General features: G+C 41.7%; 1 protein-coding gene across 2 annotated transcripts in view; it reads left to right on the top strand.

Annotated features, from left to right (window-relative positions):
* The window catches only part of CIMIP2C (ciliary microtubule inner protein 2C), a 67,677-nt gene that overhangs the window by 50,022 nt on the left and 5,599 nt on the right, over positions 1–12,056 (top strand). Inside the window, exons 2-4 of one of the 2 annotated variants that reach the window (XM_077488985.1) lie at positions 6,000–6,273; positions 10,734–10,868; positions 10,920–10,974. In XM_077488985.1, the coding sequence (XP_077345111.1) occupies positions 6,000–6,273; positions 10,734–10,868; positions 10,920–10,974 (464 nt within the window). The remainder of the gene's footprint in view (positions 1–5,999; positions 6,274–10,733; positions 10,869–10,919; positions 10,975–12,056) is intronic. The other variant, XM_077488984.1, reaches the window with a different exon arrangement.

Below are 12,056 nucleotides of genomic sequence, written 5' to 3'. Positions count from 1 at the left end.
GTCTGTTCGCAGGTTCTGGTGCGAACCGAACAGGGGGGTGTTCGGCTCATCCCTACTTATCTCAGAAGGGAAGCCGAGCAATCACAGTGAAATAAAGAGCTCCCTCTAGTGATTAAACTACATATCTCTATAATCAATAGAAATGTGCATTCGTTTTTGTCCGAATGCATTTTCCTCCGAATTGTTTACCAAACAAAAACGAACGTGCAGAATCCAAAAACCGAAAGATCCGACATAAACAAATGCTTTATTTTTGTTTTCGTTGTGACAACAGATATAGATAGGAGATTCGACATGACGCTGACAATAGCAATCTGTGTCCATCGAACCTGTGGTCGAATGGGCCTAACCTTAGCTCTATTAGTCCAAGATTATTCTACATAGAGAGAAAAGATTCAACATAGAGAGAAAAGATTCGACGGAGAGTAAAGATTTGACATAGAGAGAAAAGATTCGACATTATAGAGAGAAAAGATTCAACATAGAGAGAAAAGATTCGACATTATAGAGAGAAAAGATTTGACATAGAGAGAAAAGATTCACATAGAGAGAAAAGATACGACATAATAGAGAGAAAAGATTTGACATAAATAGATTTTTTTTTTTTAACTTACCAGAAACCCCTGTTGCTATGCAGTCTTCCTAATCTGCTTCTTCCTATTCCGCGGCGCTTCCTCCTCTTCGGCGAGCTGCCCTGTTGCCTTCTGGGACATGTGTGTGTCCCAGAAAACAACGAGGCCATTCACAAAGCGCCGCTTGACTCGCACATGAGCAGTAGTAAACGGGCAGTGAAGCCGCAAGGCTCCACTGTCTGTTTCCCTTCATTAAGATGGCGGCACCGACAGCCGATCCGATGGACGTATCGGCCTCGGGGGGGCCAACATCACAAGCTCGTTGGACAGGTAAGTGTCCTTATTAAAAGCCAGCAGCTACAGTGTTTGTAGCTGCTGACTTAAGAAAAGAAAAAAAAAAAACAGGTCCTGAACGCCCCTTTTAATACTGAAATTGTCAGATACAATGACAATATTAAATAAATAAATATATATAAATATAAATATAAATATATATATATATATATATATATATATATATATATATATATATATATATATATATATATATTGTATATACAGGCAGTCCCCGGGTTACAAACAACTCATACTTACAAACTGAGAGAGACAACAGGAAGTGAGAGGAAATCTACCCCATAGGAAGGGAAATTCACTCCTGTAAAGCCCCATACACACTATCAGATTTTCTGCTGATTTTTGTCTTCAGATTTACCAAAACCATGTAGTAGAAGGGCCTACCTGATTGCATACACATTGAAACTCCTAAGGTTTGACCTCATATTATATGGTTTTGGTAAATCTAAAGACAAAAATCTGCAGAAAATCTGATAGTGTGTATGGGGCTTTAGAGTTATCATGAGAAGAAGGTGTTTCCACTGGAGCTTTATCGCCAATCCTTGTTTCCACAACAACCCAAAATTTTCAAAATCCAGTTGTAACAAGGACAGAAAGTAAGATGAAATTTTCTGAACGGGGCACAGACAGCAAAACAAATGTTACAGGGGTGCTAACCCTTCCCTATAACCTGGGGACTGCCTGTACTGTATACTACATTTTTTTTATTTATTTTTTTTACATTTGCTCATTTGTCAGTACAACAAAAGGACAAGGATGTTATTAAAATAGTGTACTGAATATGCATCCTAAATATCCCTAAATACACTATATTGTCAAAAATATTGGGACACCTGCCTTTACACGCACATGAACTTTAATGGCATCCCAGTCTTAGTCCGTAGGGTTCAATATTGAGTTGTACCACCCTTTGCAGTTATAACAGCTTCAACTCTTCTGGGAAAGCTGTCCACAAGGTTTAGGAGTGTGTCTATGGGAATGCTTGACCATTCTTCCAGAAGCGCATTTGTGAGGTTAGGCACTGATGTTGGACGAGAAGGCCTGGCTCACAGTCTCCACTATAATTCACCCCAAAGGTGTTCTGTTGTGTTGAGGTGAGGGCACTGTGCAGGCCAGTAAAGTTACTCCACCCCAAACTCGCTCATTCGTGTCTTTATGGGCCTTGCTTTCTGCACTATTGGGAAAATGGACCTTTATTCCTGTCGTATGGCCTTGGGTTAGGAGCATGTGTATGAAAACAAGATGGCAGAACTTCCCTTGTGAGTAGGAGGGTCCTAAATCTTTTTCCCCTTGTGTTCTACAGGCCAGCCTGGGACATTCCTGGTGAGCACTAAGGGACCTGCTTACAGGCTGTAGAGTGCATCACAATGTAATGACATAGGGCCATTCTCTGCCGCATTCTCCTGTGAATCCAGGGTAGTGGGGAGTCTTGATGCCTTGGGCTCATAGGAAGTGGGTTGAATAGTCATTATTCAATCAGTCAGTGAAGCCTTGGTTCTATGAAAGTAGCTTAATTATGATTAGAATCACAGTCCTTCTGATCCTCTCATTTACGTGCCGCTTTAGTTCAGAGGGTAGGTCTAATTGGTTAAGAACCACAAATTCTCCACATTAATGAATAGTAGCCACAGACAATGTGATCGGGGCTGCCTAGGCAGAAAGACGGGGAGCTGCAAGGAAGAGAAACTTTACTCCAAGCAATACTATAATTGGGTAATATGCCCTGTTGAATCACATGAAATGTGAATTCTGATGATAGATCCTCTTTTACTATAAAATGATTGTAGGTGACGGGAAAAATTCTTTAAGAAAAAGATAAATCTAAATTATCTGAATGTTATTTTTTCCCTTGACTTTAAATGATCTCTGCAGCATAATGAAGCTTTAGAAATCAATTATAGCCTAATTACACGGCAATCCCCAGATAATCGCTTGCCTCTGCAGAAACGCATTCTGAACATGGAGCTGCCAGATTGGTTTCATTGGAAGAAAAACAATTATTGTTCATTTTGGAAGGTGATTAAACTAAGTCAGGAGGAGATTGAGATAGTGTTGGTGTTTCAGTATGTACTATCTTCCCTCGCAAGCTCATTAGTTCAGGAGAGTATTGCTTTTTCCTCCATTGACCGCGTTTTACCTAAAGGGCATCTCCAACCTAACATCTACCTACAGCAGCAAACTACACAGGTATGCCTCACTTGCTGGTTTGTGAAGAATTGATATGCTTGTTCTGTTTCAAACACTGCTTTATGCATTGAAATACCGCCTTTAGACCTCAGTCTGTCTGGCTATTATGGTCACCTGCTAAATAAGCACCCTCAGCAGACAGTTCAACTCTCCCTATTCTATCCTCCCTATTGCCCTGTACACACGACCAATTTTCCCATCGGAATAAACTCTGAAGGTTTTTCCGACGGAGTTGTGACCGAATTCCGCTGATACTGTCTTGCGTACACACGATCACACCAAAGCCTGATCGTCAAGAACGTGATGACGTACAGCACGTACGACGGGACTTGAAAAAGGAAGTTCAATAGCCAGTAGCCAATAGCTTCTGTCTCGTACTTGCTTCAGAGTATGCGTCGTTTTTGGTCCGTCAGAACAGCATACAGATAGGAATTGGTTCGTCGGAAATATTTAGAACATGTTATATTTCTAGGTCCGTCAGAATTTTCGAAAAAAATAGTCAGATGAGGCATACACATGATCAGAATTCATGATGAAAAGCTTTCGTCTGACTTTTTCTGTTGGACATTCCGCTCGTGCTACGCGGCATTACTCTATCTGTCCAGGGATTCTGCAATGTCGGCACCCTGAAACAATTCATCAATTGGCTTTGGGTGCAGGCGCTGGCATTGTAAGTAAGGGAAACCGGCAGTAACACCTTCATGCTTCACAGCAGGTTTCCTACTGCTTATGCTTGAGTTGCACTGTGCTTTCTAAATGGTCCCGCCATCTTCTGGGACCTGTGTGTGTCCCAGAAGGCAGTGGGGGGAAGGAAGAGGTCTCAGAAATGCACGTAGATCACAGATTGCCGATCCTACCCAGAAGTGGGAGCGGGAACCTGTCAAAACAAGGTACTTGCTCCCTCCCAAAAAGTAGCAAATGGGACGGGGGGGTGCAAAAATGTAGTACATGGGATGGTTACTGGTCATTTGCGGTGTAATCTTCTAAGCCTTTTTATGTGCTATGAAGGCTGGTAGCCTATTTAAGAACCTTGAAGAAGAAGGGGTCTATCTAAGGGCTAAACCAACTAGCCCCAACATACTGGGAATTGGGATTATACCATTTACAGACATAAAATAACAAGTTGTTGTTACATTCAATTTCTGCTAGATGTCAACACCAATAGTTTATTACATGCATAATGAAATCCAATGTAACTATAATAGATACAGGATAAGTGTTACAGAACAATGTTACAAAGCGGAAATAAAAACTGATGTAGTCATTTTTATAGTCAGTTTTTCCAGATATGAAGGAACCTACAAGAGGTTCATCCACCCAAAACATCTCCAGAGGTCTCTTCTTCAAGGATCTGCTCAAATCCTTACAATAATCTCCACTGTGCCCATGGGTTCTCAAAAACAAGTAGCAACTACACAACTTTCTAGAGGCTGTTGTGGCAAATCTACTGGTACCCTTTAAACCTTCCTGTTGCCCATTAATGCCACCTTTTGCCAATAAGAAAATAAGGAAGGCATGAGGAGTTAGTCAAAAAGTCTTAATGGACAGCCAAGGTCATGATTTGTGCCCCCTTGTTTTGAGGATTTTTAGGTGTAGTAAGGATCAGCTAATTATAATAGCACTAAGGATCTTTACTAAGAGAAACCCGGAAGCCACAATTTTTTAAAACATTAGCAGCTTGTCTATTATGCTGAGCCACTGCATACCTCAATACCGTATGAATCAATAACACAGATCAAGTATGCAGGACAGGTACACAAGTCTGAAGATACCCTTTTTTTCTATCCAGCCATCAAACATTTTTAGAAGTTGAAGCAAGCAACCAAGTTACTCTCAGGAAATACTTCCTTGAGGACACCCTCTAGCTCAGTCTAAGCCCTTGTACACACGGTCGGAGATTCCGACAACCAAATCCGTCTGAGTTTTTCCGACGGATTAATTCCGGAAGAGGTCCGGAAGTGATGTTGCATACACACGGTCGGACTAAGTTGTCGGAAAATCCGATTGTACATAACGTGATGACGTTATTTCGTTAGGACGGGACTACATTCAGGCTAGTAGCCAATAGCTTTGGTCTAGGAATTTGATCTGAGCATGCGTGGCACCTTTCCGTTGGAGTAGGCTACACATGATCGGAGTATGTCCGATCGGAGCATTTTGTCAGAAAATATTTCCGGTAAGTTGGAAAAGTTGGTCCAACGGATATTCCGACGGAAACAGTCCGATGCAAACCACACACAGTCGGAATACCCGACAAAACGCTCCGATAGGAAACATTCCGACGGAATCTCCGACCGTGTGTACAAGGGCTAAGTGTAAAACACATACACAGCTAACCAATTTAATTTGAGTGTAGCTTTTAGCAAGCTCCAAGTAGTTATGAAGTCTGGAAATACCATCTTTCAAGCTACAGTCAAGAAACCCACTAAGATCTGTATTTACCAATATTAGGCAGAAGATTAAAAATGTCACTTTAAACGTTCAGAAAGCATTGTAAATCCTTATTGCATGCATTCATCTTCAGAATAGTAAACTCCAGTATGTGGCCATTTCTCCTTCTATATCTTGAGTTAGAACCTGCAAGCTATTGCAATGAGTGCTTATGCCACAATCTCCAGCTAAGCTTTTGCTTTATGAAAGCTTTTACAGCTGCTGTCTGGCAAATTCACACAAATCGTCTTATTGTGGTTTGTGATCTCCCACAGACCAATAGTTAGACAATGGGATTGACTGGTAAAGCTGTATAATACCTCATGCTGTAGAACAGAAGAGATGACATGGGGCAAACTGGGTGGCAGCAGCAGAGATGGTCCAAAGGACATAGGTAGCATTACAAAAGGAGGTGTAATTCAACTTTATCTATAGTTCATCTTACTGTATTCACAGGTACCGTGGACATATCCCAACTGAGGCATTCACCTACGGTGATACGTATGGAAACACCACAGCGCGCTGCTTCCAGGATTTCCGTTCCTCGGCGCTCAGTTCAAGCCAGAGTCCTTACTGCAAAGGAGGACAGTTCCCTACCAGCTACTCCAATGACCCTGCACTTGTGCTGAGCAATCGATCCCGTGGCTGGGACAGGTTCTTATACAGTCCTAGCTGGTCCCGATACCACGTAGACTATAACAGGACCCAGGAGCTGGACCAGTTCAGAAAGGTTTGGAACTCTTTACTGCATTCATAAACTACACCATCTTACAGTCTACACCACATATGTCAAACATAAGGCCCACAGGCCGAATCCAGCCTACCAGACCTTATCATGTGGCCTTTGCACTCAGTTTTGCAGCCAGAACATGGTGGACTCCATTTTGCCACCCATGGCTCTCACCCAACTAACAGATGCCTGCACTCACTAATGGCATGGCGGGGACAATCTCCAGAATCTGAGAAAGAGAATGATCTCCCTGCAAGGTGAGGCAGAGCAGCCTACATGGGAAGATTGCACGCTGTGCATATCACACCCCTAAACCCTGCACTCTGTACACGGCACATCCCTAAACTCAGCACTGTGTACATAATGCACTCTGTACATGTTGTGCCACAGATACAGCTTGGTCCTTTAAGGGCAACCTTACTGCTGATGTGGCCCACAATGTCATTTAATTTGACACCATCTGACAGTCTAAATACACTTTGTGCACATTTTTCAGTGTGCAGTGAAAAAAAATCTCAAAACAAAAAAAAGTCAAGCTTAGTCACAAAGGCCAAAAATCTAATAATGAATGTCAGGTAACTCATCATGCCTCCAGAGCCAAGAAAACACTGGCCATTAACCGGGTTCCCGATCAGCGCACGCCGATGTACGTCGGCAGAATGGCACGGGCAGGCATATTGGCATACAGGTACATCCAATCGTCAATGCCGCTCTGTCATCGCGAGCGCACCGGCGGCGGCGCGCTCGCGTGCCGGTCGGGACCCCCGTGAGTCCAGTCGCGGGTCCTGCGGACTCGATCGCCACGGGCATACCCACGATCGTCTCATGGGGCGGCTGAATGGAGAAATGCCGTTAGTAAACAGCATTTCTCCATTCTGACTAGCAACTAGTGACGCTGATCTCTGCTCCATGTGATTGGAGCAGAAATCAGTGTTTACCAAATGAAAGCCCAGCCCCCCACAGTTAGTAACACACCCCTAGGAACACTTAACCCCTACACTGCCACCCACTGGTTAACCCCTTCACTGCCAGTGTCATTTACACAGGAATCACTGCATTTATATAGCAGTGATTGCTGTATAAATGACAATGGTCCCAACAATGTGTCAAAAATGGCCATAATGTCGCAGTCACAATAAAAATCGCTGATCGCCGCCATTACTAGTAAAAAAATAAAATAATAAAAAATTATTAATAAAAATGCCATAAAACTATCCCTATTTTGTAAACGCTATAACTTTTGCGCAAACCAATCAATAATCGCTTATTGCGATTTTTTTACCAAAAAATATGTAGAAGAATACGTATCGGCCTAAACTGAGAGAAAAAAATGTTTTTTTTATATATTTTTGGGGGATATTTATTATAACAAAAAGTAAAAAATAATGTGTTTTTTTTTCAAAATTGTCGCTCTATTTTTGTTTATAACGCAAAAAATAAAAACCGCAGGGGTGATCAAATACCACCAAAAGAAAGCTCTATTTGTGGGAAAAAAAGGACATCAATTTTGTTTGGGAGCCACGTCGCACAACCGCGCAATTGTCAGTTAAATCGACGCAGTGCCAAATCGAAAAAAGTGGTCTGCTCTTTGACCAGCAAAATGGTCCGGTCTGTAAGTGGTTAAAGAGTAAATCCACTTTTAGTGGACTTGCCCAGTGCTCTCTCCCCCCCCCCCCCCCCCCCAGGGTCCCGGGCAAGTCACATACTGTACTGTACGGCCTCTAGTTGAAAACCCTCAGTGTTACATCCTGCTTCTCCTGTGCATACACATCGCAACCTCCATTGATCACACTCTCCCCCAATCCTGAGGGAGAAGGGGAAGACTGACCTCCTATCAAAATTTGTATTAGCAGCAAGGACGGGAAGTGTTATCATAATGGGGTATTTTAATTATCCAGACATAAACAGGGCGGAGGGAACCACACATTCATCTAAGGCTCGCCAGTTCAAATGTCTTGCAGGACAATTTCATGGATCAGATGGTAGATGCACCGACTAGAAACAAGGCATTACTGGATCTACTGATTACCAACAATACAGACCTGATCACAGATGTAGAAATACAGAGCAATTTAAGAAACAACCATCACAGGTCAATTGGCTTCAGTATAAATCACACAAATGGGAAACACAAGGGGAACACAAAGAAACTGAATTTCAAAAGAGCCTACTTCCCTAAACTAAGAACCTAGCTAGAAGATATAAAATGGGAAAAAATCTTAGAAACAAAGAACACAGAGGAGAAATGGGTTTGCTTTAAGAGCATATTAAATAAGGGCATTAGCCAGTGCATCCCACTGGGAAATACATTTAAAAGAGTGAACAAAAGTCCTGGATGGTTTAACTCAATGTAAAAATGCATATAAAAGCAAAGGAGGCCTTCAAAAAATACAAGGCTGAGGGATCATAATCAGCATTCAGACTTTACAAAGAATGCAACAAGATATGTAAGGGCGGCTAAGATGAAACATGAAAGACACATAGTAGAGAAGAGCCAAAAAAATCCCAAGAAATTCCTTAAGTATATAAACAGTAAAAAAGGGAGGACCATATTTGCCCCATAAAGAATGAGGGAGGACATCTGGTTACAAAGGATGGGGAGATGGTGAAGGTATTGAATTTCTTCTTCTCCTCAGTCTTCACGAGGAAATTGGGGGGGGGCTTCAGTAACCAAAACTGCAGTGTTTGTCCTCATGACACAGCACAGGAAGCACCCTCATGGCTAACAGAGGACAGAATTAGAAATAGACTTGGGAAACTTAACATTAATAAATCACCGGAACCAGATGACTTGCACCCAAGCGTACTTAGGGAACTCAAGTCAAGTAATTGCCAGACCATTGTTCCTAATTTTTACTGACAGTCTACTGACTGGAATGGTAAAAGGCTGATTTGAGAAAAACCAATGTAGCACCAATATTTAAAAAAGGGCCAAAATACATCCCTGGGAATTACAGACCAGTTAGCCTAACATTAATAGTATGCAAGCTTTTGGAGGGGATGATAAGGGGCTATAAGCAAGATTTGAGTAATGAAAGCGGTATCATTAGCAGTATTCAGCATGGATTCATGAAGAATCATTCTTGCCAAACCAATCTATTAACCTTCTATGAGGTGGTGAGCTGCCATCTAGATAAAGGAAGGCCCGTAGACGTGGTGTATCTGGATTTTGCAAAAGCATTTGGCACAGTTCCCCATAAACGTTTACTGTACAAAGTAAGGTCCGTTGGCATGGACCGTAGGGTGAGTACATGGATTAAAAACTGGCTACGAGAGCGTGGTGATGAATGGGGAATACTCAGAATGGTCAGGGGAAGTGGGGGTCTCCCAGGGTTCTGTGCTGGGACAAATCTGGTTTAATTTGTTCATAAATGACCTGGAGGATGGGGTAAACAGTTCAACGGAAATAACTTCTTTGCAGGATGTGGAAACCTTGCAAGAAGATATGAACAAATTAATGGGGTGGGCAACTGCATGGTAAATGAGGTTTAATGTAGAAACATTTCAAATAATGCATTTGGGTGCCAAAAATATGAATGCAATCTACTCACTAGGGGGTGAACCTCTGGGTGGACCTAGGAGGGAATAGGACCTGGGGGTCCTAGTAGCTGATAGGCTCAGCAATGGCATGCAATGCCGAGCTGCTACTAACAAAGCAAATAGAATATTGGCATGCATTAAAAACAGGATTAACTCCAGTGATAAAGCAATAATTCTCCCGCTCTACAAGACTTTGGTTCGGCCTCACCTGGAGTATGCTGTCCAGTTCTGGGCATCAGTCCTCAGGAAGGATGTACTGGAAATGGCACAAGTACAAAGAAGGGCAACAAAGCTAATGAAGGGTCTGGAGGATATTAGTTATCAAGAAAGGTTGCGAGCACTGAACTTATTCTCTCTGGAGAAGAGACGCTTGAGAGGGGATATGATTTCAATTTACAAATACCGGACTGGTGACCCCACAGTGGGGATAAAACTTTTTTGCAAGCGAGTTTAATAGCTAGTCATTAAAATTAGAAGAAAAGAGGTTTAACCTTAAACTAGAGGGTTCTTTACTGTAATAGCAGCAAGGATGTGGAATTCCCTTCCACAGGCGGTGGTTACAGCGGGGGGCATTGATAGTTTAAAAAAACTATTAGATAAACACCTGAACGACCGCAACATATAGTGATATACAATGTAATTCTGACATATAATCACACACATAGGTTGGACTTGATGGATTTGTGTCTTTTTTCAACCTCACCTACTATGTAACTATGTAACAAAGGAAATTTCCCACTCTTCTGGCAGGAGCAGAGGTGATGTGAAAGACATTGGGATCACTAAGGGCAAGTGCACTAAAAGTTCACAACCCGTTTTAGCTACTCGTTCCAAATATGATGTGACCAATTAGTCCTTTTTTTATCACTGTGTTCATGTCTTTGTACCATGCACACTAATATACTCCTCTTCTTTTTTAGAGTGCTCAGCAACACAGAGACCACTACCGAGACAAAACCGGAACTGTGCCACAAGTGCCCCACTTCATCTTACCTGTGAAGAATGAGGACAATTACCCTCTACCCCAACAATGGTATGATTGCTTAATGAGAAAAGTATATATTAAAATCATCAATATAGTTTCACGTTGTCTTACAGTATATTAGGTTAGGGGCTACACTTTAGCAGGTATTGTACCAGCCTGTGGTGAAGAAGTAAGAGGTAAGTTTTCAGATAAGTCCAAATAATAGAGCTTACATCATGAGTTAGAAGGGGTCTCACAACCCAAAATGTAGTGTGGCATACAAAAGTGAACTGGGACAATGGTCGAAAAATAAACTTTAATAGGAATTGCCTCCATGTTTAGGTTGACAATCCACGTATGATTATCTGGTGCCAGGTGTTATGAGGCACTCAATTCAGTAATATACCTTGGAGGAGAATAACCATGCAACAAGGTGTCAACAGAGACAGGGATTGAACCTGTGATGTTTGGTTGACAAGACCAGTGGCTTACCACTTGGCCACTGTGCACAATGCTGTCGTCTGTGTGTATACCTTATCTGTGTGTATGCCTTATCTGTGTATATCTTATGTGTAGTATATATTCGGGGAAATATGTGTATATACACAAACTGTTATGATCAGCCCAGGCACTGCCAGTTTATTACCTTGTTTTTGATCACTGATTTCAAGCTTTGTTCTTCTATTTTTCACTTTGCACCTCCAGTGTATATCTCAAATCTGATTAGACCCCTACCTAATCTTCTATATCTTTTATTTTCAGTCTGGTTTAAACATATTTGCATTTTCTCCCTTTTAAGGGGTTGCCTCCATGTTTCGTTTTTTCCATCCAGATATGGTAATCTGGTGCAAAGTCATGAGGATCAGTGAATCCATTGAAACACATTTCGGTCATCCTAAAACATTTTCTGGGCTCTACTGTGATTACACCTCTGACTGGTATTTGGTCTGGTTTAACAGACTGTATCATTCATGCATGATAATATGGTGCCAAGTCTTGAGGATAACTGTGTCTAGTAGAACATGTTCCAATGTGGCTAAAGAGCACATGGTATAGTTGGCACATCAGGCTACAATCTTTATTAAGGAGATCAACACCCATGCCATCTTTTAAAGCTTGTTTAGACAGGCTTTATCAGGCTGATATAGTGTACCATCTATGTGTAATATGTATTCAGTGAAATTTGAGTATATAGAAATTGTTCTTCACCACTTCTTATGCATCATTAATCATGGCCTTTCCAGTTTTTTGTTTTTTTAACCCGTATTTGATTTCAGAT

This window comes from Lithobates pipiens, unplaced genomic scaffold (genome assembly GCF_037356315.1).
Source record: "Lithobates pipiens isolate NorthernLeopardFrog02 unplaced genomic scaffold, aLitPip1_a1.2 Scaffold_18, whole genome shotgun sequence".
In the NCBI taxonomy this organism is placed as follows: Eukaryota; Metazoa; Chordata; class Amphibia; order Anura; family Ranidae; genus Lithobates; species Lithobates pipiens.
The sequence above is the reverse complement of the archived record's forward strand: the minus strand, read 5'-3'. Positions and strand labels throughout refer to the sequence as shown.